General features: G+C 39.2%; 1 protein-coding gene across 2 annotated transcripts; it reads left to right on the plus strand.

The window, feature by feature from the left end:
- Positions 1-2,464: 2,464 nt before the first annotated feature.
- LOC145511214 (uncharacterized) lies at positions 2,465-27,397 on the plus strand. Of its 2 annotated transcripts, none has more exons than XM_081504076.1 (5): positions 2,465-2,547; positions 7,143-7,227; positions 7,808-7,917; positions 19,026-19,147; positions 26,281-27,397. In XM_081504076.1, the coding sequence occupies exons 2-5, from the start codon at positions 7,216-7,218 to the stop codon at positions 26,292-26,294; spliced, it is 258 nt and encodes an 85-aa protein (XP_081360202.1). In that variant the 5' UTR covers positions 2,465-2,547; positions 7,143-7,215; the 3' UTR covers positions 26,295-27,397. The 2 variants fall into 2 exon arrangements, with proteins under 2 accessions (XP_081360202.1, XP_081360201.1); XM_081504075.1 differs by lacking the exons at positions 2,465-2,547; positions 26,281-27,397 and adding exons at positions 21,992-22,064; positions 25,981-26,124.
- The last annotated feature ends 30 nt before the right edge of the window (positions 27,398-27,427 follow it).

Consider the following 27,427-nt stretch of genomic DNA (forward strand, 5'->3'; position numbering starts at 1 on the left):
GGGGAAGGTGAGGGTAAGACAAATTGAGAAAGTAGCATTAACGTAAATTTTTTAAAATTAATTTCCAGTTCAGTTTTGCAAACTCAAGAGATATGTGCAGTTTGAATAAATTTGAAGATTGCCCCTTTATAAGAAATGCTTGGGGGAAACTCTGAGGCATTGGTATCCCATTCATTTGAGTAGAGGTCTGGTAATTTCTGTTTAAGGGTACAACAGTGGATAATTTGTGTGGTCAAAAACTGAAAGTCATTATAAGACTTTTAACCTTCCTCCTCTCTTTCTCTCCCTGCCTAGATCTTAAGAATGGAAGAATAACTTGGAACACAAAATCGCTGTGCCTTTAGACCTTTTTTTTTGACAAAAATTCACTTCATAGACTTTATCAAAGCATGATCATGAAGAAGAGATGACTTTCTTTTCCTTCTGCCTCTGTATGTCTGCTGCTGCTGCTGTCACTTCAGTCATGTCTGACTCTTTGCAATCCCATGGTCCATAGACTGCGAGACTCCTTTGTCCATGGAGTTCTCCAGGCAAGAATTCTGGAGTGTGTTGCCATACTCTCTTTCAGGGAATCTTCTTGACCCAGGGGTCGAACTTGTGTCTCTTATGTCTCCTGCACTGGAAGGCAGGTAGCGTGAGCTACTTTACCACTACCACTAGCGCTACTTTACCACTAGTGTTACCTGGGAAACCCCAGTATGTGTCTATAAGGGATTTATTTATAATAGTTCACTAAAGTAAGACGTGGAAGGTTAGGAGGTATCACAAACAGTAGTGTTTGTAGTGCCCGCTGAAGCAGGGCACACTTGTGTGGACAGATCAGCCGGAAAGGAAGAAAGATGGCCAAGGCCAAATGACAATATAGCATCTGAGAACATGTAACAGACTGCAGGGAAGGTCTAGACTAATGACGGGGATTAGATAGGATATAAATTCAACATAAGTTAACAAGGGTATGCCAAGCGAAGAGGAATGAAAATCCAGTGCTCTAGCAGCATCAGGGGAAACTGTTCACAAATAACCAGCTTCCAATCTCTCAGCTAAGTTCAAGAGCAAAGAGGGAAAGGAATTAGGAAGGACTAAGAATAATATAACAGAACACTAATTAGAGTTTTATAGGAACCACATGATTGAAATGAGAAGCTGGCTCAAGGAACACGCCAAAGTCTCAATTATCTGCAGTGGAGAATGAGATCCCAGAAGATCAGTAGCAAATATTTCTTTAGTCTATATCTTTATGTGCTGGATGGGCTTCCTCTCATACCACAGGAGAGGGTTTATGAATTAAATTGACAAACACTTTTTGAGCACCTACAGTTTGGGTACTGTGATGAGAATTTCGTAGACGAAATAGAAAAACATCCTGCTGTCATGCAGTTTATAGTCTAATAAAGGGTGAGAGATAAGAAACATAATAAATAGACAAAACACACAGCATATTCAAAAGCATAAATGATATAGAAAAGTAGTGTAGGGTAAAAAGGAGTAGGAATGCTGAGTGTCAAAATAAATGTGGATCTAGATAAAGAGAGGCGTTATTTAAAATGATTATTCCAATGGGAGAATGTTTTGATCCCAGAAACCTGCAAGTATCTCAAAATTAAACAAAAAAAGGTTTTTCTTTTATGGAGGGTGGAGAAGAACTGGCAGGAAATGTATGTGTGTTTGGGGGGGGGTGTGTAGGACAAGTGGGTGAATAGGGTAGGTGAACAGGTGACATCATTGGGGTATTTTAACGGGGACATGTTTTTCTCTGTGATTAGCAGATTCTCAGAATGTGTTGTAAAGAAGGAGATATTTTGCACATTTAGTGATTTAGTGCTTGCTGAAACTTGAGGACAAGCCAGAGTTCAGGGGCCTGTGGGGAGCAGAGGACCCTGACCGAAGTCTGGTCAAGCCAAAGTTCACTAGGTACGTCAAGGGTCATTGTGAGCACTTGATCATAAGGGAAAGTGTTAATGTTAAGTAAGGCTAAGTAATGTTAAGTAAGGTGGTCACAGATAGGCTTGTTGAGTATCTCTGACATATTGACGGAGCTGAAGAAAGTGAGAAAACAAGGACTTGAAAGCAATGAGGGGACAAAACCTGCTGATACTGGGAGAAAAATATTCCTGGCAGAAGAAAGGGCTTGTGTGAAGCAGTGAGGCGAGAGTATATACAGTTATTGTGTTTGAAAAAGTGCACCACAGATTATATTTTTCAAAGATCACCCCAGTGTCTCCCACCCTACATGTTCCTTTGCAATGAGACCTTGCACATTCTCATGAACGAGTGGAGTTTATTTCCCCATGTCCTTAAATCCTGCCCGACTCTGGGACTGCTTACACCAAAAGGATGTGTCTTAAGTGTCACTGTGCCAGGTGTGGCCCTTAGCTGGCCTGGAAACTTCTACTTCCTTTCTCCTTAACACTTGCCCTTGTGATGCGGACTCTCAGAACACTGACTCCCCTAGCTGCCACGTCGTAAGAAATCCAAGGCACAAGGAGAGACCACACGGAGGTGCTCTGGTCCACAACCCCTAGCATCAACTGTCAGTCATGGAGTGAGGTATCTTGGACCCCTAGCTCTTTAAGCTTTCAGATGACTTCAGAACAAGTTGACAGTGGGCTGCAACCATACATGAAACCTTGAGCAAGAATGTCCAGCTGAAGTCAACCTACAGAACCACAGAATTGACAACAGAACTTAATTTGAGGATTGTTTATCATGGGGAAAGAGAGAACTGAAATAAATAGGAAGGAGGACACTGTAGCTAGAGGGGAGTAAGTAAGAAGGAAATCAATAGGAGATGAGGCCAGAAAGGGGCACTGGAAATCCAACTGTATATTTCATCATAAATTCTTTGGTTTTTGCTCTGAGTGAAATGGAGGGCTGTTGCAGGGTTGTGAAAGAGAAGTGACATGATCTAACTTTCACTCTCAAAGGATATCTCGGGCTGCTCTGTGGGCAATCGATTGCAGGTACTATTGTAATAATCCAGAGGAACAATGATGATGGCTCAGATCAGTTTGGCAGAGGGGTGGGAGGTGAGAAGTTGGCATCTGTACCTACTTTGGAGTTAGAGCACAAAGGCATTTCCGGATGAATGAAGATGCGAGAGGATGAGACACTCAAGAGTACTTGGGATTCACGAAGAATGGTGTTTCCACTCTCAGCTGAGATGAGGAATATGGCTGGAGTTTCAGGTTTAAGGAGAGAAATTTAGAGTTCATCTTGGGATTATTAAACTTGAAACATTTACTGGACATCCCAGGGGAAATATCAAGTAGGCACTGAACACTATAGATTTGAATTAATGACTATGTCAGGATTGGAGATGTATGTATATGTGGGAATTATCAACGCATGGTTATTTTTTCCCATGAACTAATGGGATCACCTAGGGAAGAGTGTTAGAAGAGAACAGAACAGAAAAGAAAGGGGCCAGGGGCGAATCACTGAGGCATTCCAAGCTGATGAGGCTGGAAGAAGACAGACAGCAATGCAGACTGAGAAGAAACAGCCAGTGACACAGAAGCAAAACCGAGAAGGAATGTCCTAGAAGTCTAGTGAAGAAGTGCTTCCAGTAGGAAAGAGTCAACAGCTGGGTCAAATACTGGTGATATGTCAAATAAAAGGGAGGAAACATATGTATGCATGTAGCTGATTCACTTTGTTGTACAGCAGAAATGAATTCAACATTGTAAAGCAATTATACTTCGATAATAAAAATTTTAAAAAGAGAGCTAAGAATTGATCTGTGCATGCAGCAATGTTTTCTCAGCCAAATCATTGCATTTAACTTTCTTTCTGTTTCTTCCCATACACAACTCAACATTTGTTGAGCATATCCTATGTCAGTTTCTAGGGCTTGGGGCTACTAAGATAAATGAAATGTTCCCTTAAGGAGTTTAAAATCAACCAATTGGTTGAACAATATTTGCTGCATAATTACCATAAGACACTCTGCTAAATACAATGAGCGATATAGATACTGAATAGGATACATGCCTTAATTGAAAACATTAGGCAGAGACACAGACTGTTAAATTGCAGTACAAGTAAAACCTACAAGAAATGTCATGTGGAGTGTAAGGTTTTAGTAAATGGCAGCAGGTACTATAAGGCTAAAAACTGTATAATAAAGAGATAGGTTTCCTCAGTTGGAAAAATCTGGAAAAGCATCACAAAAGGCACAAAAATAGAAAAATGAAAGATTAGGGAGGAGCATGTGTCCTAGGCATTAAAAAATAGGTAAATTTGGAAAAATCAGAAAATAAACATAAAAAGTGAGTGTGACAAAATGGATGAAACTGAAAGACATGACTGTAGGTGAACTAAGCCAGTCACAGAAGGACAAATATTGTATGATTTCACATATATGAGAAATTTACCATAGTCATTGTATCTACAGTTGACAGTAGCACATTGTACACAAAAACGTGTTGAGAGGGTAGATCTCAGGTTAAATGCTCTTACTACAATAAATAAATAAATAAATGAAAAAACAGTAAGGATGCATGAAAAATGTCACTGGGCTTCCCTGGTGGCTTAGTGGTAAAGAATCTGCCTGTCAACGCAGGAGACCTTGGTGTGGGAAGATCCCACATGCTGCGGGGAAACAAAGCCAGGGCGCCACACACGCTGAGCCTGCGCTCTAGAGCCTGGGGACCGCAGCTACTGAGACCACATGCAGCAACTACTGAAGCCCGAGTGCCTAGAGCCTGTGCTTCGCAACAAGAGAAGCTACTGCAACGAGAAGCCCCTGCTCGCTGCAACTAGAGAAAAGGCCACTCAGCAACATAGACCCAGCACAGCCAAAAATACATACATAAATGAAATTATTAAGAATAAATGTCTGTTTTAGGGTAATCAATCTGGTGGTGGAAGTTAGGGTGAGGTGTGGTTGGGGGATGACATGGCTCAGAAACAGCATCACTGAGATGGATTGCTACATAGGATAATACAAGTGCTTTGAAATCTTTTCAACCTTGTGGAGAATTTCCCTCTTCACTGATATATGCATGCTTGTACATTCACTTAGGGTAGTGCATATGTGTGTGTTTTGATGAATGCCTATTTCTCAATGTGTTAATTCATAAGGACTCAGTTTTTGTCATCAGGAATGGACTCCATTCATTCCAGATTCCAGTTATTACCAGTTCTTAAGAATTGTAATGCTTGGGGTTTTCTGATGTCCCACAACAAAAGGAGCTTAATTTGTTTTAGGATTTTCCTCTTATCTTCTGGTTATAAAATCATATCATCCACATTGATATTTCAGTGTCTTCTGAGTAGGCTGCCTTACACATGTTATCTTTCAAAAAATGAAAATGTATTCTCTTTCTTCTTTTCCCTTCTTTTAAATGCTTGGAAAAATTGCCCAGTAAATATATCAGATTTAGGTGCTTTAATTTTTTAGGTCACTATTAATCTTCTATATTGTTTTCAATCTCTTGATTTTATCCTGTAATTTAAAAATCTCTTTTTCTTCACATTCTCATCTACTTAAAAACATTTACTGAGTACTTATTGTATAAGTAACAAAAACCTGAAAGTAACCCACCCACCATCCCCACTAAGGTCTCAGTCTACTGGAGAGTTAGACACTGATTTACATAGTGGACACAATAAAATAATAGATCCAGGTACAAGGAAGTTGCTAGGTTTCTCATTCCAAGTTTTATTAATTGCTATATTTTTAGCTTTTGATAAATTGGTTAAATCCAAATATATTCATTTAATGAATTTTTCCAAAGCATTAGTAATATTGCTATGGTATTGGCAGAAATCAGTTTTATCTTTTTGTTCTTTTACTCATGATATATGTTGTCATCTTTTCTCTCTTGATGGATTTTAAGTATTTATTTAATACATTATTGAGAATAATTTATTGTGTTAGTATTCCTTAGTAACAGCATTAATTACTACATTTTTGCTGACTAATTACTCTTTTGGCCCTATTGCCTGTTCTCTGAATGCATGTTTTCATTTAGCTATATTAAATATATCTTTGTATGCTGCACTTTGCTGTACTTTATTTTGAAATTTAGAGGAGACCTTTTTTCCCTGGTAGCTCAGGTGGTAAAGAATCCGCCCGCAATGCAGGAGACCCCCGTTTGATTCCTGGGTTAGGAAGATCTGCTGGAGAAGGGATAGTCTACTCACTCCAGTATTCTTGGTCTTCCCTTGTGGCTCAGCTGGTAAAGAATCCACCTGCAACGTGGGAGACATGGGTTCGATCCCTGCATTGGGAAGATACCCTGGAGAAGGGAAAGACTACCCACTCCAGTATTCTGCCCTGGAGAATTCCATGGACTGTATAGTTCATGGGGTGGCAAAGACTCATACATGACTGAGCGACTTTCACTTTTAATAGAAACCACTAGGATTTTCACAGTAAATAGTAAGTTGGACACATTTTGGATTTTTTTTGCTTATCCTACTAATTTACTGTGGATATTCCCAGAGTTTTCTTTTCAGGCATCCATTATGTATAATAAATACTTTTAAATTCTTTATTTCTCCTTTAAGCTCATTTGAAGGTTAACTAACTCATCTAGTTTTCCTTATATTATAAAATATTAACATGGATTTGTAAAGAACTCTTTTTATTTTCCTTTCTATTGTTTTGTTTGTTTGTTTTGTTTTCTTTTTAAGTTGGCTGATGACTTCTACTCTCTGAGAGACAGCAATACAAGCAGCCATCTGGCCAAAACTTCTGTTAGAAGATGATGTTAGTTTTAAAACTGACTATAAGTGTCCTTAGGACATTCCGGTTGTTCTGATGGACATGTGGGCCACAGATCAGTGGAAAGTGGGCTCAGTCAGTGATTATTTAAACTCTCTTCCAGCTGTTTTATCTAACATCTGGAGGGCACATTAGTATGCCTTCCAGACTGAGTTCCTTTGCAACATATGTAACCTATAGCATTAAACTGGACATCAGCACATACATTTCAGCTCACAGAGTGTACATAAAGAAATTCCAGAGGAAGAAAACTCCTGGCAGCAAGACAGACTGTACTCTGACAAAAATCTGTTGAAGAATATAGAGGAGAGGAAAAAAGGATAACACTTTTATTTGCTCCTAGTAGAAGGGTCAGTCTAAAAGTGCAATGGCCCCAATATCTGGCAATTAGCAGTGGTTTTCTATCTTACAGGTCCTCTGAGTCCTGGGGCTGTTCATGAGACAAGTGGACCAAGAAACAAGAAGGTGGTGTTGGGGCCAGGCAGATGCTCTCTAAGGTCAGTTAGCTGTTTCCACTTTTCTGAGAAGTGAATTTGGAAGTTAGCCCTTTTCTCTTTTCAGAAAACATGACAGAAATGTAAACAAATCTGGGAGAGTACCTTTTGTACAGTTGTGGTTTGGAGCTAAGCAAGGTAAATGGGTCGTGTAATCTTGAGACTTACAGCCGTCTTTGCAGGAAAACATTTAGCCCTGTACACTCTTGAGTATACACCTACAATATACACACACTCCACTGGGATCCATCTCAGCCCTACACGGACAACATGGGACAACAAATCACGTCCATGTAATAAGTGTCACCAAAGCAAGGGCGGGTGCTCGTGCAAATCTCAGATGGCACTGTAGCTCCCCAAAGCCTGAAAGGGTCCCCACATTTTCACTGCCCTTGAGCCTCAAAGTTAAAGGGAGAGGCTGCCTTCTGGTGTCTGTGAGTGACGGCATGCAGTCCAGAACAAAGTTTGGAAGAACTGTGTGGCAATGTAAGAAAAATAACCCTGGGACAGTAGGTGTGAAAAGGGAAACTATTGACCCTGTTTCTTCTGAAGTTGAATTCCTAAATTTAAATTTTGTTTACAGGTTTGGCTTGCAGCTGCTAAGCAGGAAGATAGTCTTTCCCTTTCTCTCAGTTCACCTACCTCCTCTGATGTTTCTTATGGTGAAAGTGAACAACTACAATTCCTGGAAAGGTAAAATGATAGCCTAATGAAATGTGTGGATTTGTACAACCACAGAGAGGGGAAGAATACACAGCATCTTCTTTACCAAATATAATTTTATGAGATGCTTCTCAAACTACCGGTAGAAAAGTGACAGTTTTTCTTTTGAAATTTCTAACCCACCAGAGCCTAATTCTTTTGTAAAATATAATAAAAATGAGTTACCAGAAAAATTATAAAAAGGCATAACATGAAACTCTAAACTGATGTTGTTGTTGTTATTACATACAAAAGTCACAAAATTTCTCTGTCAGACTGTTATAAAAGATTCAGCATTACTTTACTAGCGTGTGAGATGAGTGCAATTGTGCGGTAGTTTGAGCATTCTTTGGCATCGCCTTTCTTTGGGATTGGAATGAAAACTGACATTTTCCAGTCCTGTGGCCACTGCTGAGTTTTCCAAATTTGCTGGCATACTGAGTGCAGCACTTTCACAGCATCATCTTTTAGGATTATAAATAGCTTAGCTGGAATTTCATCACCTCCACTATCTTTGTTCGTAGTGATGCTTCCTAAGGCCCACTTGACTTTACACTCAAGGGTGTCTGGCTCTAGGTGAGTGATCACACCATCGTGGTTATCTGGGTCATGAAGATCTTTTTGTATAGTTCTTTTGTGTATTCTTGCCACCTCTTCTTAATATCTTCTGCTTCTGTTAGGTCCACAACATTTCTATCCTTTATTGCGCCCATCTCTGCATGAAATATTCCCTTGATATCTCTAATTTTCTTGAAAAGATCTCTAGTCTTTCCCATTCTATTGTTTTCCTCTATTTCTTTGCATTGATCACTTAGGAAGGCTTTCTTATCTCTTCTTGCTATTCTTTGGCACTCTGCATTCAGATGGATATATCTTTCCTTTTCTCCTTTGCCTTTTGCTTTTCCTCTTTTCTCAGCTATTTGTAAGGCCTCCTCAGACAGCCATTTTGCCTTTTTGCATTTCTTTTTCTTGGGGATGGTTTTGATCACAGCCTCCTGTACAATGCCATGAACCTCCGTCCATGGTTCTTCAGGCACTCTGTCTATCAGATCTAATCCCTGAATGTAAGGGTGTTTGTGTGTGCATGTGTTTTATTTAGTCATATTAACTTTCTAACACATTTATATATGTATGTGGATATATGTATGTGTACATGTATTTATGCTATATGTATTATATATATGCATTTTATTCATCATTTTATTTAGTTATGGACATTAAAATGTCCAAGGGTGGCTCTACTATCAAAACCTAGGTTTAATACCCCAAATTTTCAATTAGAAATACCTTAATATAATTTGTTGTTTTGGAGATATAATTCTATGAAATTGTTATTCTCCACTATAACATGTTGTTGTTTGTCGTTCCAAGGCCAGATATAATTTTACTTATATTTCTTGTTCTCTCAATAGCCTCATACTTAGCAAGAAATGGCATAGACTTAAGAGGATTGTAAACAAAAATAGAAATTTCTTTTACCCCATTCAAGATTCACTTTGCTGTATGGTAGAAATTAACACAGCATTTCAGAATAGCTATAATAAAATTAAAAAAAAAAAAAATGACATGGATTCTGGAGCCAGAATACTTAAGTTCAGATTCACCTGACATCATTAACATAACTGTGATTGGGGTCTAGTAACCTCCCTAAGTGTGAAATAAATGGGGATAAAAATAAAACTTTATGGTATTGTGAGGACTAAGTAAGTTAGTGCATTTAAAACATATAGAATAGTGGGAACAATGGATTTGAAGTTGGATATGACATACTTTCTGCTCTTTGAGTTCTATCTCTAATCCATAAACAAAGTATAAAACAGCACAAGTTAAATGCTCTAAGATGGACAGATGAAAGTGTAGATAGATGGGAAAAAGCAGTGTGAGTATTGACGATTTTATTCAATAAGTGAAGAAACTGAGGCTTAAAGAGTGTGTGATTTTCTTTCGATCTCTTGGCTGGCAAGACCAGGGCTGATAATACAACTTAGCTGGCCATCTCCAAGTAAAGAGCCAGGACTCTTTCCTCTGTGCAGGGTAATCTCGGCTTCTTTCCTTACTGGCTGTATGATCTCTGGGAAGTGACTCAGCCTCTCTGAGCTTTAATTTCTGTATCTATAAAACATAGATAATTATAGTACCTGTCTCTGGGAATTGCAATGAGTGTTGAATGAGATGATGCATATAGAGTGTTTTACAGAGTGTTTGGCTCATAGCAAGCATTCAGTATATCTTAACCTTTATTAACAGTGATATAAATATTTTATTTCATCTCAGTATTGTTTGTGAAGAGTAGATTACATACTTGGAGTCACATAGTCAAGATTAACTCTATTTTTATATTCAATTTCTGCTTCTGAATAGAGTACATAAGACAGAAACAATCAGAAACAATAAATATACAGATTAATACTACAATTACAAGGCAAAACCTTCCCAGAAGAAGTAATTACTTATAAAATAAATTGACTTGAGTGTTCCCCCTTTCTCTTTAAGCTTCTATGAGAGGCTACGATATGCCTCAAAATATATCAACACTTGAGCTTCAGAGAAAAGGAGAAGAAAGAAATCTCTGGACAACCAAGTCTGAATAAAGTTTCTAGTGCAATTCCTGGTACCAAAAATGTGTTCACTATACATCAAATTGCATCTTTATTTGATGACTGGAATTACTTTCGACGCCCTCTCCCCAAACACCCACTATCCTCAAGCAAAGCATGCTTGTGAACTTTTAAATTCTAAAGAGTGCCAAAAAAAGGGAAAGTTTTCTCTGTATGGAGGATATTTATGGCCTTTATCTACAAGTAATCTGTAATAAAATACCTAAAAATATATACTTTTATGGATTTGAGCTGGTTTCAAAATGCAAAAAGTTAAATTTCTCAAAGCTATCTTTTTGTGTTGTTTAAAAGATAATTGGGGACTGAATGTTAGTGAGCATCACTGAAAATCAAATAAATTTGGGAACTCTGGGAAGCAAGAGTTTTGATGAGAAAATCATGATCCAGTCCTATGGTGCAAATGTGTTGTTCTGTATGCTGTTTACTGGCTGACCCAACAGGCATTCACTAAGTCCTGGGGAGGCATAGCAGTCTGTGCTAGGCACTGGAGGTAGTCAGGGAATTCTTTTCAGGTTTCTGTTAGAAAGAGAAGATGTACACTCACAAGTCAACCAAATGACATTGTCCAAAGACAATAAAAAAATCCCATAATGAAGAATCACTATGCAGACTGTGATTCAGACCAGATGAGAGTCATAAACAGTAAGTTCTATAGCTATGGGAAGAAGAAAGTTCTGAGGTCTATAAGCATCTGGAAGGCTTCATAGAAGAGGTGAGATCTTGAGTTGAAGGTCAACAAAAGTACAGCATCAGGAGTGGTGAGACAGAGGTGGCTTACCTGGGGTATAGGCAGAGGTTGCTGCTACATAATGGGAGCAGGCAGGGCTATGCTTGGCACTCAGGAAACCCACTGGGGCATCTCCTAGTGCTCCCATGGTATGGCACAGTGAAACTTGGTAACCAGGTACCCAGACACGTCAGACATGAAGGCAAGTTTTGCACGCTGGTAGGAGCACTAATCATAGCTTAAGAGGGGGACCTAGATGAGTGATAGCGAAGGAAGATGAGGGGGAATCACTCACAGTCTCAGGACCAAATGCAGTAGCAGATTAGCTTATTTCAACTTTCTTGTAAGTTTTCCACCAGAAATTGTGACCACCCAGAAAAATCTGTGACAGATGAAGTGAATTTAATGTGCTCCACCCAGACCATTTCAGATTCCTTTTTACCAGCTCTGTGGTAAAGAGGATTGTGCCTGGTACTGGGGCCCTTTGCCCATTTAGAGGACCAGGTACATGTGAGTGTAATAAGTTGCTTCAGTCACGATCCTGCCAGGCTCCTCTGTCCATGGGATTCTCCAGGCAAGAATACTGGAGTGGGTTGCCATGCCCTCCTCCAAGGGGCCTTCTCTACCCAGGGATCGAACCTGTGTCTCTTGTGTTTCCTTCATTGGCAGGCAGGTTCTTTACCACTGAGCCACCTAGAAAGATCCTAGGAGGCCAGGAAAGGCTTCCAATTCCTCAGGGAAGCTTGATGCCAGTGCTTGGCTGACCACAGGAATGCCCCATCTCCTTTGTCTTAAAACTACCTTCAGAGTGTAATTTATATTCCAGAGGTCTGCAGGATCTGGCTGTAGCTTAGGACTTCATGGAAATGACACCCTTGCTTCACTCCTTTCTCTTCCCTTCTCCTTTTCTGGTTTCTTATAGAAACACTTCCTTAGTACATCCCCTCCATTAGAATCCTTGCCTCAGGGTCTGCTTCTCAGAGAACCAGGCTTAAAATTAAAGGGCTCTTAAGATGAGTGGAATAAAGGCTTAAGGGAGTGAATAAGTGTATTTAATTTGCTTGAGGTAACTAGTCTCATTTAGGTACAAAAGGTGTGAATGAGAATTCTGGAGAAGAGTTTAGAAATCCAGTTATTGGAGGGCACTTTGCAGAAATGTAATGAAGCCAAAGAATTCCTAATTCTTTTCTGCCTGTGTGTCAGCTAAGAGATCCTATTACAGGTGCAACTGCCTAGGTTCAGCTGAAGTATAGTGAGCTCTGTGTTCCATGAATGCATCTTGCAATTTAGAACATGACTATTCATGTTTCCTGAGGACTCAGGGGTTCAGGACACTACTTCATGCTATAAGGGCTTCCTATGGCAAGGTAACATGCTTGACCTGATGTCAGGTGGGCTGTAAATGCCAGAGAATTAATATCCTCAGAGTAGTTCTGAGCTACTAACTCTCAGCTAATGAAAGTTAGTACAGATTTCTCACTCTCTCTCTTCGAGTCAGCTCTGATGGTGTAGGCACGCCCTACACCATCTCCTGGAGGCTGAGACCTAATCTCCCACAACAGCTCTTTTGACTTCTTTTTATTGCCTGTCCCCATTCTCCAACCCCCTACTGATGTTTCCTGGGATTTCATTCCAAATCTACTTGCCAAAAAATTCTTGTGTCATGATCTGCTTCTGGGGAACCTGAATTAAGACAGTTTCAGCCTCAGAACTTTCATATTAATGTCTTTTCCCGAGAGGCGGTGTCTTTAAAAGGCAATTTACCTGTGGCTCTGCTTTGCAGGTTTGGAGCACACTGATTTGGAAAATGTTTCAGACTCTGTAACTCATGTTTATGAATATGGTTGATAAGAATAAAGCTTTTTTTTCATGTTGGCTATGGTCTGAATAATCATGAGTGGTATTGCAAGCAAAATGAATTTAAGGAGAATAAAACTGACTCATATTCAAGAAATCACAGTCATTCCCCAAATGGGAAGCTATTCTGCAAGTCACTGATTCAGCAAGTATTTATCAAATCTTGTTTATGCATAAAGCACGGTGCAGAGCCCAGATAGCTGCAAATGTAGATTTGATTTTGGGGAATGCATCCCACAGACAGGAAAGCCAGGAGGACATTCATGTTAGCTAGCTAAAGAGGAATGGAACTGATTTCAGTATGCAGCTTGCTCAGATGCTGTCTTAGGAATCTGGTTCTAGGAGGAATCCCTTCCTGGTTTTGAGCAAAGAAAGGCAATCCTGAAATAAGTACATATCCAAGTACACACTCCCAAGGTGTCTGGTTAGTGGGTTCTAAAATTCATTAGGTGTCAGGAGATGAGACATATTTGTTTAAAAATAAATCACTCTATTTCATGGTCTACCTCATAGTGGCCTTAGCAGTAGCAGAATCTGCCTTCCAGTGATACTGAACCACTTGCCATCCCCCAACATCCCATGCTCTTCTCCATGTCTAGATACTTGCTTCTCTTTCTTCTTCTGCCTCCAGTGCCCTTTCTCCACCTAGCTGAGTCCCTAATGTATGTACAGACATACCTCGGAGATAACACGAGGTCAATTCTACTACAATAAAGCAAGTCATAGGGTGTTTTGGCATCTGGGTGCATATACAATCTATGTTTACACTATACTGCAGTCTGTTTATCAGTGGACATAGAACTGGAAAAGGTCAGTTTTCATTCCAATCCCAAAGAAGGGTCAATGCCAAAGAATATTCAAATTATCGCATAATTGTGCTCCTTTCACATGCTAGCAAGGTAATGTTTAAAATCCTTCAAGCTAGGCTTCAACAGTATGTGAACTGAGAACTTCCAGATGTACAAGCTGGATTTGGAAAAGGCAGAGGAACCAGAGATCAAGTTGCTAACTTCCACTGTATCATAGAAAAAGCAAGGAAACTCCAGAAAAACATCCTCTGCTTCATCGACTATGCTAAAGCCTTTGACTGTGTAGATAACAACAAACTGAAAAATTCTTCAAGAGATGGGAACACCAGAACACCTTACCTGCCTCCTGAGAAACCTGTATGCAGGTCAAGAAGCAACACAGAACAATGGACAGGTTCAAAATTGGAAAAGGTTTACATCAAGGCTGTATATTGTCACCTTGCTTATTTAACTTATATGCAGAGTGTTGCTGTGCTGTGCTTAGTCACTCAATTGTCTCTGACTCTGCAAAAATTTTCAGCAAAGCAAACATAAGAACTTATATGGTAAATTGTCATTCTTGCTGCATCTACGTAAATAGCCAGGCCACATCTAATGAAGCTGGCTTTATTTTGTGATGAAGAATAATCTCTGTTTGAGATTGTTTTGATCAACAGGGGGAAAAAGAGAAATTCTGTGCTTCCATGGGGCACTATGCACATCCTTCTGAGTTATCAGATTCTGTTGCTGTTCATTGTCTTTGAGCTATTTTGCACCACTTTGCAAATTGCAGGTGACTGATGGACATGCAAAGACTCTAGGACATGCAAAGACTCTATCTTGTCTGGTAGAGGCTTAACTGGCTCCTCTCCCACTGTGGATAAATCAGTTGTGATGTCTACTTGTAAAGTGGTTTTGGATCTGTTACCTTGCACAGATTGTCTATCCTTACCAATTTTCAGTTTTTCCACTTTCCTTTAGTACTGGCTGCAAAATAACCTTAGCCTCCAAACTAAGCTTTTAACTCTGCTCCCTCGTCCTTGACTTGGAGTCACTGAGAATTAAAACCTGACTGCCAGGTCAATAGCCAGGACATGGAAGCAACCTAGATGTCCATCAGCAGATGAATGGATAAGGAAGCTGTGGTACATATACACAATGGAATATTACTCAGCCATTAAAAAAATACATTTGAAGCGGTTCTATTGAGATGGATGAAACTGGAGCCCATTATACAGAGTGAAGTAAGCCAGAAAGAAAAACACCAATACAGTATACTAATGCATATATATGGAATTTGAAAGATGATAATGATAACCCTATATGTGAGACAGAATAGGAGACACAGATGCATAGAACAGTCTTAAGGACTCTGAGGGAGAAGGTGAGGGTGGGACGTTCTGGGACAATAGCATTGAAACGTGTATATTATCATATGTGAAACAGAACACCATTCCATGTTCGATGCATGAGACAAATGCTCAGGGCTGGGGCAATGGGATAACCCAGAGGGATGGGATGGGGAGGGAAGTGGGAAGGGGGGTTCAGAATGGGGAACACATGTAAACCCATGGCTGATTCATGTCAATGTATGGCAAAAAACACTACAATATTGTAAAGTAAAAATTACTTTTCTTAATTACTCTAAAAAAAAAAAACCTGACTGCCAGATCCTTATCAGACTCTCAGGTTGTACTAGGATCTGAGGATCCTCTGCAAGCTCAAGTCTGAGGACTTATTACAAGCTCAGAAGGACTCATTACTGTTGCAGACCATGCATGGCTTGATTTCTCCCTTGACAAGCTGCTGTCTGAGTCACTAAGGAAGTCTGGTGAAACATTTAGGTTGTCTATGCTCTTATTGGAGAAGTAGTCAATGCTGTGGACAACATCGCCAATTTAATCTTACCTTTAAAAAAACTCAGGGACTCATGAGTCACTATATAAAAACAGCCATGGCCAGACCATATATAAAAAAAGAACTCTGACAGAGAACCTTTATCACAGCCAGTCTAAGACACCAACCACAACTTCAATATTAGCTCCAAATTCAGTTCAGTTCAGTCACTCAGTCCTGTCCAACTCTTTGCGACCCCATGAGTCGCAGCACGCCAACCCCTGTCCATCACCAACCCCCGGAGTTTACCCAAACTCAGGTCCATCGAGTCGGTGATGCCATCCAACCATCTCATCCTTTGTCCTCCCCTTCTCCTCCTGCCCCCAATCCTTCCCAGCATTAGGGTCTTTTCCAATGAATCAACTCTTCACATCAGGTGGCGAAAGTATTGGAGTTTCAGCTTCAACATCAGTCCTTCCAATGAACACCCATGTCTGATCTCCTTTAGGATGGACTGGTTGGATCTCCTTGCAGTCCAAGGGGCTCTCAAGAGTCTTCTCTAACACCACAGTTCAAAAGCATGAATTCTTTGGCGCTCAGCTTTCTTCACAGTCCAACTCTCACATCCATACATGACTACTGGAAAAACCATAGCCTTGACTAGACGGACCTTTGTTGACAAAGTAATGTCTCTGTTTTTTAAAATGCTATCTATGTTGGTCATAACTTTCCTTCCAAGGAGTAAGCATCTTTTAATTTCATGGCTGCAATCACCACCTGCAGTGACTTTGGAGCCCCAAAAAATAAAGTCTGACACTGTTTCCACTGTTTCCCCATCTATTTGCCATGAAGTGATGGGACCAGATGCCATGATCTTAGTTTTCTGAATGTTGAGCTTTAAGCCAACTTTTTCACTCTCCTCTTTCACTTTCATCAAGAGGCTCTTTAGTTCTTCTTCGCTTTCTGCCATAAGGGTGGTGTCATCTGCATATGTGAGGTTATTGATATTTCTCCCAGCAATCTTAATTCCAGCTTGTGCTTCTTCCAGCCCAGCGTTTCTCATGATGTACTCTGCATATAAGTTAAATAAGCAGGGTGACATATACAGCCTTGACGTACTCCTTTTCCTATTTGGAACCAGTCTGTTGTTCCATGTCCAGTTCTAACTGTTGCTTCCTGACCTGCATACAGGTTTCTCAAGAGGCAGGTCAGGTGGTCTGGTATGCCCATCGCTTTCAGAATTTTCCACAGTTTATTGTGATCCACACAGTCAAGGCTCTGGCATAGTCAATAAAGCAGAAATAGATGTTTTTCTGGAACTCTCTTCTTTTTCTGATGATCCAGCGGATGTTGGCAATTTGATCTCTCGTTCCTCTGCCTTTTCTAAAACCAGCTTGAACATCTGGAAGTTCACGGTTCACTTATTGCTGAAGCCTGGCTTGGAGAATTTTGAGCATTACTTTACTAGTGTGTGAGATGAGTGCAATTGTGCGGTAGTTTGAGCATTCTTTGGCATTGCCTTTCTTACAGACTGGGATGAAAACTGACCTTTTCCAGTCCTGTGTCCACTGCTGAGTTTTCCATATTTGCTGGCATATCGAGTGTAGCACTTTCACAGCATCATCTTTCAGAATTTGAAAGAGCTCAACTGGAATTCCATCACCTCCACTAGCTTTGTTCGTAGTGATGCTTTCTAAGGCCCACTTGACTTCACATTCCAGGATGTCTGGCTCTAGGTGAGTGATCACACCATCGTGATTATCTGGGTTGTGAAGATCTTTTTTGAACAGTTCTTCTGTGTATTCTTGCCACCTCTTCTTAATATCTTCTGCTTCTGTCAGGTCCATATCATTTCTGTCCTTTATCGAGCCCATCTTTGCATGAAATGTTCCCTTGGGATGTCTAATTTTCTTGAAGAGATCTCTAGTCTTTCCCATTCTGTTGTTTTCCTCTATTTCTTTGCACTGATCGCTGAGGAAGGCTGTCTTATCTCTCCTTGCTATTCTTTGGAACTCTGCATTCAGATGGGAATATCTTTCCTTTTCTCCTTTGCTTTTTGCTTCTCTTCTTCTCACAGCTATTTGTAAGGCCTCCTCAGACAGCCATTTTGCTTTTTTGCATTTCTTTTCCATGGGGATTTTCTTGATCCCTGTCTCCTGTACAATGTCACGAACCTCTGTCCATAGTTCATCAGGCACTCTGTCTATCAGATCTAGTCCCTTAAATCTATTTCTCACTTACACTGTATAATCATAAGGGATTTGATGGACTGGAATGGGTGAATTTAAGTCAGATGACCATTGTGTCTACTACAATGGGCAGGAATCCCTTAGAAGAAATGGAGTAGCCATAATGGTTAACAAAAGAGTCTGAAATGCAGTACTTGGATGCAATCTCAAAAACAACAGAATGATCTCTGTTCATTTCCAAGGCAAACCATTCAGTATCACAGTAATCCAAGCCTATGCCCCAGCCAGTAACGCTGAAGAAGCTGAAGTTGAACAGTTCTATGAGGACCTAGAAGACCTTTTAGAACTAACACTCAAAAAAGATGTCCTTTTCAATATAGGGGACTGGAATGCAAAAGTAGGAAGTCAAGAAACACCTGGAGTAACAGGTAAATTTGGCCTTGGAGTACAGAATGAAGCAGGGCAAAGGCTAATAGAGTTTTGCCAAGAGAACGCACGGGTCATAGCAAACACCCTCTTCCAACAACACAAGAGAAGACTCTACACATGGACATCACCAGATGGTGAACACCAAAATCAGATTGATTATAATCTTTTCAGCCAAAGATGGAGAAGCTCTATACAGTTAGTAAAAACAAGACCAGGGGCTGACTGTGGCTCAGACCATGAACTCCTTCTTGCCAAATTCAGACTTAAATTGAAGAAAGTAAGGAAAACCACTAGACCATTCAGGTATGACCTAAATCAAATCCCTTATGATTATACAGCTCCAAATTAGGACCTTGGAAATAATTTCTGGCTTGCCTAAATTTTGTCCCCTCTTCTAACTTGGGATCAACCATAGAAAGCCAAATATGTATTCCTAAGTAATCATATAGCCAGACCTGCTTCTAGTTAACCTGCTTCCAACTTCTGCATGCCAACAGCTTTCAACTAGGGCACAGCTGAACTCTTTCTTTTTTCCCACTCCAGAGATTTCCCCCTACTGTGTGTGCATTTGAGTTTCTGCCAAACTCAAGTTATAAACTCTGAATAAATATTATTTGCTTGTTTTCATTTGCTCAATCTTCACTTGTTTCCATAGATTTCTTAGAAGTTCCACCAAGATACAGTTTGCATGGACCATCACCATGGACTCCAGTCTTCAACTTAGTGTGGACCCTCTGTGTCTTGCTCCTTCCCTCTTGTCAAGTCCACAGTGTCACAGTAAGTCAGCACAGGTCTGAACTCCATTCCCTTTATTCTGAGCTCCTTAGTTATTTAGTCTCAGTTTGGTACCAAGGTTTTTTTGCATTTCTCATTTGTTTGGCATCTTTGATGAAATCAAGTCAATTCTTTTCTTTGTTTTTCACTACATTTGTGTTACTCTTTTATGGTACATTGTCTAAAAGCTAAAAGCGGTATTTTTCATAAGAAGGAGACATATGGTCCCTAACTCAAAGAACCTGGGATGGGAAATAGCCTGTTTATCTGAAAACATCTGGCATAACACTGTGAAAGGGCTTTAGAATAAAAATGAGACAAAACTCAGAATAAACGTGTGGCTCTAATGATAAAAAAAGCTAAATAGCCCACACCCCAAACAACTACCTGTTGCTATGGGCACTTGCAGGTATTATAAAAAGAAGGGACCTTGGAAAAAATTATCCCATATTACAGAACAGAAACAAACAAAAAAATCTTTCAGTTCCAGATCAGTCAGGGTTCTCTGAGGAAGAAAAATGCATCCAATATTCTGCCTTACTTTTAAACACACAAGGTGATTATAAATATAATTGGTCAGCCTCATTAATTCCTGTAGGTACTATTTTCTCTCTGTAAATCCTTTCACCACTGCTTAACCTCTTCTTTGGCGTAAGCATACCACACAGGTAGTAGGTATTTTAAATAATCTACAGATTTTTTTACTCCTATCACTTAATCCTTGTGTCCCTGACTGAAAAACTTAATTCCTGCTCTGTGATGCCATGTTTATGAATTTAATATGAGGATATTTACTTTGCAAATGGGTTTGTAATATTAAATGCATGTCAGAAGAACTAATTCTTGAGATTTCAGAGGACTTTATTCATAATCAAGTTGTGCCTGTTCTGGATATACCATTGCTTTCTCCATATTTATTTTTTTAAATTATTTTTTAATTGGAGAAAAATTGCTTTACAATGTTGCATTGGTTTCTGCCGTACAACAATGCAAATCAGCCATAATTATATATATATCCCCTCACTCTTGAGCCTCCTTCCCCTCACTCTTGAGCCTCCTTCCCCTCATCCACATCCCACCCCCGTAGGTCATCACAGAGCATCTGGTTGGGCTCCCTGTGTTATATGGCAATTTCTCGTCAGCTATCTATTTTACACATTGTAGTGTATACATGTTGATGCTACTTTCTCTGTTTGTCTCACTGTTTCCTTCCCCTACTGTATCCTCCATGATATTTAATACACATTCCTGATAAAGATCTTGACACCATTCCTGACACTTTCTGGGATAAAGTTTCCAACATTGGAATTTAAACAGAATAATTGGAGCAGAGCTTATTTAAGTTCAGCTAGATTCTACCAAACCATTACTCAAACTTACCCAATATTCTTTGCTGCCAGAAGTATAATAAGGGCTCAATTCTATCCTTGAAAGCCTTTATCCGAAAGTCTCCACAAACTTTGCAGTAACCCTTATAACACTTTCATCCTGCCAGTAAAGAAACCAAATAGATGAAGATAACAATTTGTTCAACAATCAGGATCATTAATAGAACCATTATCATTTCTTTCTCTGTAGTACCTAACTCAAACATCATCCTATGAACTATTCTGCCTAAAGCCACTTACAACATTCCTTGCCTTTTCCAGTATGCCTCTAGATCAAGAGAGTCGATATCTTTTTGTCTTCACCTGGGGAGGACAACAATCTACTTGGGCAGTCATGTCTTGAGCACTGAAACCCCTTCGAATTTTTCAGTCTTCATTCAAGATTTATAAGGTCTAAATTTCCCCTGTGATTCAGTTTTGATGCAACATGTAGATAATTTTCTACTTTGTACTGAGAACAAGGAATTTTGTTAAAAAAGATTTAATTTAGTACTTTCAGTCTTAGCAGAAAAGGGATATGTTGTTTCAAAAGATACATCAAGAATGTTCCACAACACAGTCCGTTAGGTAAGACGTGCTATATCTGAGGAGGGAATCCTGTGAGAGTAAAGGCTCTCCAAACTTACCCTAGACTTCTTTCAAGATGACAACTGAGAGGATTTCTAGGTTTAACTGGATACTGCAGACAATGGATGCCAAATTCTTCTGTGACTGTAACACTTCATTATGAATTAACTAAGTCTTCAGCTAAGAGACCTTGTGATTTGGACACCCAAACACAATCAGACCTCCTGTAACCTAAAGACACCTCTCCAGGCTTCTTTCTTGGGCATCCCTAAGTACAAAAAAGCCATCCCATCTAGTTGTGCATGAGTAATCTGGACAAGCCCTTAGAGTTTATCTCAGTTTCATGCAAGTCCGTCATCTTTGCCTGGTTGTTCAACATTTCCTTGTTGAAAAGCTATAATCCTTAGGGCCAGTAAAAACCTGCTCGATCTTGTGTTTTTAACCTGGGACACCCAGCTTTTATATCAACTAATTCAGGGCACACATTTAACAGAAAAAATTATAAAATAATTCTGTAAGACATTTCCTCTTATTTGAAAATGATACTGTTTTACTTATTATCCACAGTCTTCTGAAAAGGTTAAAAAGGTCAATGCCAACCTTTAAATTAAAATTAGCAAAACTTTTAGAAAACTTTAAACTCCCTTGGCCAAAGGTACTCCTACAACTCTTATGGCCACTCCTTCAGGGACACATCAATTATTTTCCTATAAATTGGTAATTTGAAAATCGATGCATTTGGGGATTTTACCTCCAATATTAGACTCCACTTTATTGCACAGTGACATGGCAAAATATTGCAATGGACTCTTATAAACAGTCCTTTCACCAATGGATTATGGTTACCTTTCCAAGATGTTTTCCTAAACCACCTCTTTATGATCTTTACCAGGATATTTCATCTCCCACAAGAGACATCAGAGGCTAACTACTGTTCTTGACCTCATTGAAAGAGACCTTATCAGGTACTATTAACAACAAACACAGCAGTGAAATGCCAGGTAGTCAATACTTGGGTTCATGTTTAACAATTAAAGAAATAATTAAGAATTCCACACAATTGGAAGGCTATTCCAATAGTGGACTTCAAACTGAGGATCCTAATAGGATCTTTTTTTCCAATTTATTTATTTAATTTTGATTTTTACAATGCTGTGTTGGTTTCTGCCATACAACAATGTGAATCAGCTTTAATTATACATATATCTCCTCCCTCCCTAGCCTCCCTCACTAGAACTGATTTGAATTTGTTCTTTTTCTATGGCTGAGTAACATTCCATTGTGTATATGTACCACTTCTTTATCCACTCATCTGTTGATAGACATCTAGGTTGATTCCATCTCCTGGCTATTGTAAATAGTGCTGCTATGAACACTGGGGTGCATGCGTCTTTTTTCACTTATGGTTTTCTCAGGGTATATGCCTAATAGAGGGTTGCTGGGTCATATGGTATATTTATTGCTGGTTTTTAAAGGAATCTCCATACTGTTCTCCATAATGGCTGCATCAGTTTACATTCCCACAAACAATGCAAGAGGATTCCCTTCTCTCCACATCCTCTCCAGCATTTACTGCTTGTAAAGTTTTTGATGATGGCCATTCTGACTGGTGTAAGGTGTTACCTCATTTTAGTTCTGATTTGCAAATCTCTAAAAATTAGTATGACCTAGATCAAATCCCTTATGAGTATACAGTAGAAGTGACAAATAGATTTAAAGGACTAGATCTGATAGACAGAGTGCCTGATGAACTATGGACAGAGGTTCGTGACATTGTACAGGAGACAGGGATCAAGACAATCCCCACGGAAAAGAAATGCAAAAAAGCAAAATGGCTGTCTGAGGAGGCCTTACAGATAGCTGGGAAGAGAAGAGAAGTGAAAAGAAAAGGAGAAAAGGAAAGATATTTCCATCTGAATGCAGAGTTCCAAAGAATAGCAAGGAGAGATAAGAAAGCCTTCCTCAGTGATCAGTGCAAAGAAATAGAGGAAAACAACAGATTGGGAAAGACTAGAGATCTCTTCAAGAAAATGAGAGATACCAAAGGAAACTTTCTTGCAAAGATGGGCTCGATAAAGGACAGAAATGGTATGGACCTAACAGAAGCAGAAGATATTAAGAAGAGGTGGCAAGAATACACAGAAGAACTGTTCAAAAAAGATCTTCACGACCCAGATAATCACGGAGTGATCACTCACCTAGAGCCAGACATCCTGGAATGTGAAGTCAAGTGGGCCTTAGAAAGCATCACTACGAACAAAGCTAGTGGAGGTGATGGAATTCCAGTTGAGCTCTTTCAAATCCTGAAAGATGATGCTGTGAAAGTGCTACACTCGATATGCCAGCAAATATGGAAAACTCAGCAGTGGCCACAGGACTGGACAGGTCAGTTTTCGTTCCAATCCCTAAGAAAGGCAATGCCATAGAATGCTCAAACTACTGCACAACTGCACTCATCTCACATGCTAGTAAAGTAAGGCTCAAAATTTTCCAAGCCAGGCTTCAGCAATACATGAACTGTGAACTTCCAGATGTTCAAGCTGGTTTTAGAAAAGGCAGAGGAACCAGAGATCAAATTGCCAATATCCGCTGGATCATCGAAAAAGCAAGAGAGTTCCAGAAAAACATCTATTTCTGCTTTATTGACTATGCCAAAGCCTTTGACTGTGTGGATCACAATAAACTGTGGAAAATTCTGAAAGAGATGGGCATACCAGACCACCTGACCTGCCTCTTGAGAAACCTGTATGCAGGTCAGGAAGCAACAGTTAGAACTGGATATGGAACAACAGACTGGTTCCAAATAGGAAAAGGAGTACGTCAAGGCTGTATATGTCACCCTGCTTATTTAACTTATATGCAGAGTACATCATGAGAAACGCTGGGCTGGAAGAAACACAAGCTGGAATCAAGATTGCTGGGAGAAATATCAATAACCTCACATATGCAGATGACACCACCCTTATGGCAGAAAGTGAAGAGGAACTAAAGTACCTCTTGATGAAAGTGAAAGAGGAGAGTGAAAAAGTTGGCTTAAAGCTCAACATTCAGAAAACTAAGATCATGGCATCTGGTCCCATCACTTCATGGCAAATAGATGGGGAAACAGTGGAAACAGTGTCAGATTTTATTTTTGGGGGCTCCAAAATCACCTCTGATTGTAATTGCAGCCATGAAATTAAAAGACACTTACTCCTTGGAAGGAACGTTATGACCAACCTAGATAGCATATTAAAAAGCAGAGACATTACTTCGTCAACAAAAGTCCGTCTAGTCCTGGCTATGGTTTTTCCAGTGGTCATGTATGGATGTGAGAGTTGGATGGTGAAGAAAGCTGAGCGCTGCAGAATTGATGCTTTTGAACTGTGGTGTTAGAGAAGACTCTTGAGAGTCCCTTGGACTGCAAGGAGATCCAATCAATCTATCCTAAAGGAAATCAGTCCTGGGTGTTCACTGGAAGGACTGATGCTGAAGCTGAAACTCCAATACTTTGGCCACCTCATGTGAAGAGTTGACTCATTGGAAAAGACCCTAATGCTGGGAAGGATTGGGGGCAGGAGGAGAAGGGGAGGACAAAGGATGAGATGGTTGGATGGCATCACTGACTCGATGGACCTGGGTTTGGGTAGGCTCCGGGAGTTGGTGATGGACAGAGAAGCCTGGTGTGCTGCAATTCATGGGGTCGCAGAGTCGGACACGACTGAGCGACTGAACTGAACTGAATAATTAGTAATGTTGAGCATTTTTTCATGTGTTTATTTGCCATCTGTATGTTTTCTCTGGAGAAATGTCTGTTTAGGTCTTCTGCCTATTTTTTGATTGGGCTATTTTCCTAATATTGAACTATATGAGCTGCTTATATATTCTGGAGAATAATCCTTTGTCAGTTGCTTAATTTACAATATTTTCTCCCATTCTGAGGGTTGTCTTTTAATCTTGTTTATTGTTTCCTTTGCTGTGCAAAGGCTTTTAAGTCTAATTAGGTCCCATTTGTTTATTTTTGTTTTTATTTCTATTATTCTGGGAGGTGGGTCAAAGAGGATCTTTCTGTGATGACATACACTCTTTGACCTACTGCCTATGTTTTCCTCTAAGAGTTTTATAGTTTTCGGCCTTACATTTAAGTCCTTAATCTATTTTGAGTTTATTTTTGTGTATGGTGTTAGGAAGTGTTCTAGTTTCATTCTTTTGCATGTAGCTGTGTGGTGTTCTCAGCCCCATTTACCTAATAGGATTTTATGGACATCTGATTTTGGAAGAAGAAACTTGACCTAATATCTTTGGAACCAGTGGATGACTTCAGACAGTAGACAGCTGCCCAAGATGTTGGATTAAGATCTGTATTTGATTCCTGTTTTGTTTTTTATCTTTCTGCTTATAATAATTCTTCTCATTTTCTATAGATCCTTGATTGTCATCTACACATAATCTTTTTTCCCTCCTTATAAAACTATTAGGTCAGAACATACTTATTCCAATGCCATTCTTAGATTGTCTAAAACAGGAGCCATTGCCTTCAGTTTTATTGACTGCTAAATATACCATCCATCACTGCGTCTCATTATAAACACCTCTGGACAATTTCAGTTTGATCAGATAAGACCATAACGAACTACAGCTGATAGTGTTTCTACTTGGATCTATATGGGAAAATGGTCTTTAAAATATCAACTGGTAAATGACTTTACCAGCATCCATCTCTCTAAGCAAAAGAACCAATTATTACAATCTATTGATAGGATATTATGCAATTCTAAATTTCATTGCCACAAGATTCTTAATATTTCCCATACGAAAGAGAATAATAGATATCTAAATATATAATCCAACTGATGTAAGACTTGGTTTCGACCTCATGTCTAATTTGCTATTTTTTCCTAGATCTCCATGTGTCTGTACTGAGTACTACTTTCTTTGTAGCCCAAATGCCTGCTTCTGTTTGCTTCAGATGCTGCGAATGTACGTAATGGTGGCTGACTCCCTTGTTAAAGCAACCTCTGAATAAATATTCTTTGCTGATTCTCATTGGGAGGTTTTCATTTATTTCCACAGCAATGCTGCTTAGTCAAAAGATATTCTTCCACCAGCCTCTTGGAATCCACTAGTCTTATGACCCACAAGTGTAATGTTTTTTTAATTTAATTCAATTTTTTATATTAATATTTCTCTTTTTCATTACAGGCATTCCTGTTTAAGATGCACAAACTTCAGGATTCTAAAACAACTGACCTGTGCTATAACCTCTCAAAAGATGGTTCAATTTACTTTATAGCAACAACACCAAGAGCCCTAGAAAGTCTATTTATCAGATCTTGTTTCATCTCACTCATGAGTTTTATGATTGTCTCTTAGTTGCTTGGGAACCTATTATAATCATTCATAGTGAACAAAAAAGAGGGATTTACAACGTTAAACTTTATCTGAGCTCTGTGTTCCTAAAAAGAGTGATGGTTAAGAAATCCCCCAGCCTTTGTGTTCCTAGAAAGCACTTACTGGCAAGAACAACTCTTCCATAATTAGATAAAACTCCTAGTCCACTCTTTCTCATGACTACAAAGTGTCTATGAGCAATTGATTTTTGACAAGAATGACAAGATCATTCAGTAGGGAAAGAATGGTCTTTTAAACAAATGGTTCTGAGACACCTGATATAGTCACATGCAAAAGAATAAAGTTGGATCTTTATCTCACATTATATAAAAATTAACTCAAAATTAATCTAAAGCCTAAATGTAAAAGCTAAAATTATGAAATTCTTAGAAGAAACATAAGGGTAAAACTTCATGACTTCAGATATGGCAATACATTTTTAAATATGACCAAAAGCACAATTAACAAAAGAAAAGTAGATAATTTGACTTGTATCAAAATTAAAACTTGTGCTTCAAAAAATATTATCAAGAAATTTAAAAGGTAACGCAAAGGCTGTAGGTAAGTTAGGCAAAATACATTTAGAAGAATGATAAAATAGCTTCTTTGGAGATGATTTGACCAGGCATTGAATGAGGAGATATGGAGTTTTGAATCTGACTCAATGTCTAGAAAGTTTCAAGATTTTATATGACATGATAACTTACTCTACCATGACCATATGTGTGTGTATAATAAACTATATATAACATTCTTAACAATATATATATTTGATACAAAATTATATCAAGTGAAAGCAAGGGAATAACAAGCCTAGAATTTGGGATGATGACTATCTTAGATAAAGAATGCAGGCTATTGGGTTGGCCAAACATTCATTTGGGTTTTTCTGTAACATATTACTCTACTATAAAATTTTTGGATTTTTGATTGTGTATTAGGCTTATGCTTCCATATT

Source organism: Giraffa tippelskirchi, chromosome 6 (assembly GCF_054371585.1).
Source record: "Giraffa tippelskirchi isolate mGirTip1 chromosome 6, T2T-mGirTip1v1.2.pri, whole genome shotgun sequence".
In the NCBI taxonomy this organism is placed as follows: domain Eukaryota; kingdom Metazoa; phylum Chordata; class Mammalia; order Artiodactyla; family Giraffidae; genus Giraffa; species Giraffa tippelskirchi.

Excerpts from the sequence above, each read along its gene's own strand:
- LOC145511214 (XM_081504075.1), top strand. Across the intron at positions 19,148-21,991 it reads GTCAAGTCCACAGTGTCACA|GATATTTCATCTCCCACAAG; the intron begins GTAAGTCAGCAC and ends GATCTTTACCAG. Across the intron at positions 22,065-25,980 it reads ATTGAAAGAGACCTTATCAG|ATCTCCATGTGTCTGTACTG; the intron begins GTACTATTAACA and ends ATTTTTTCCTAG.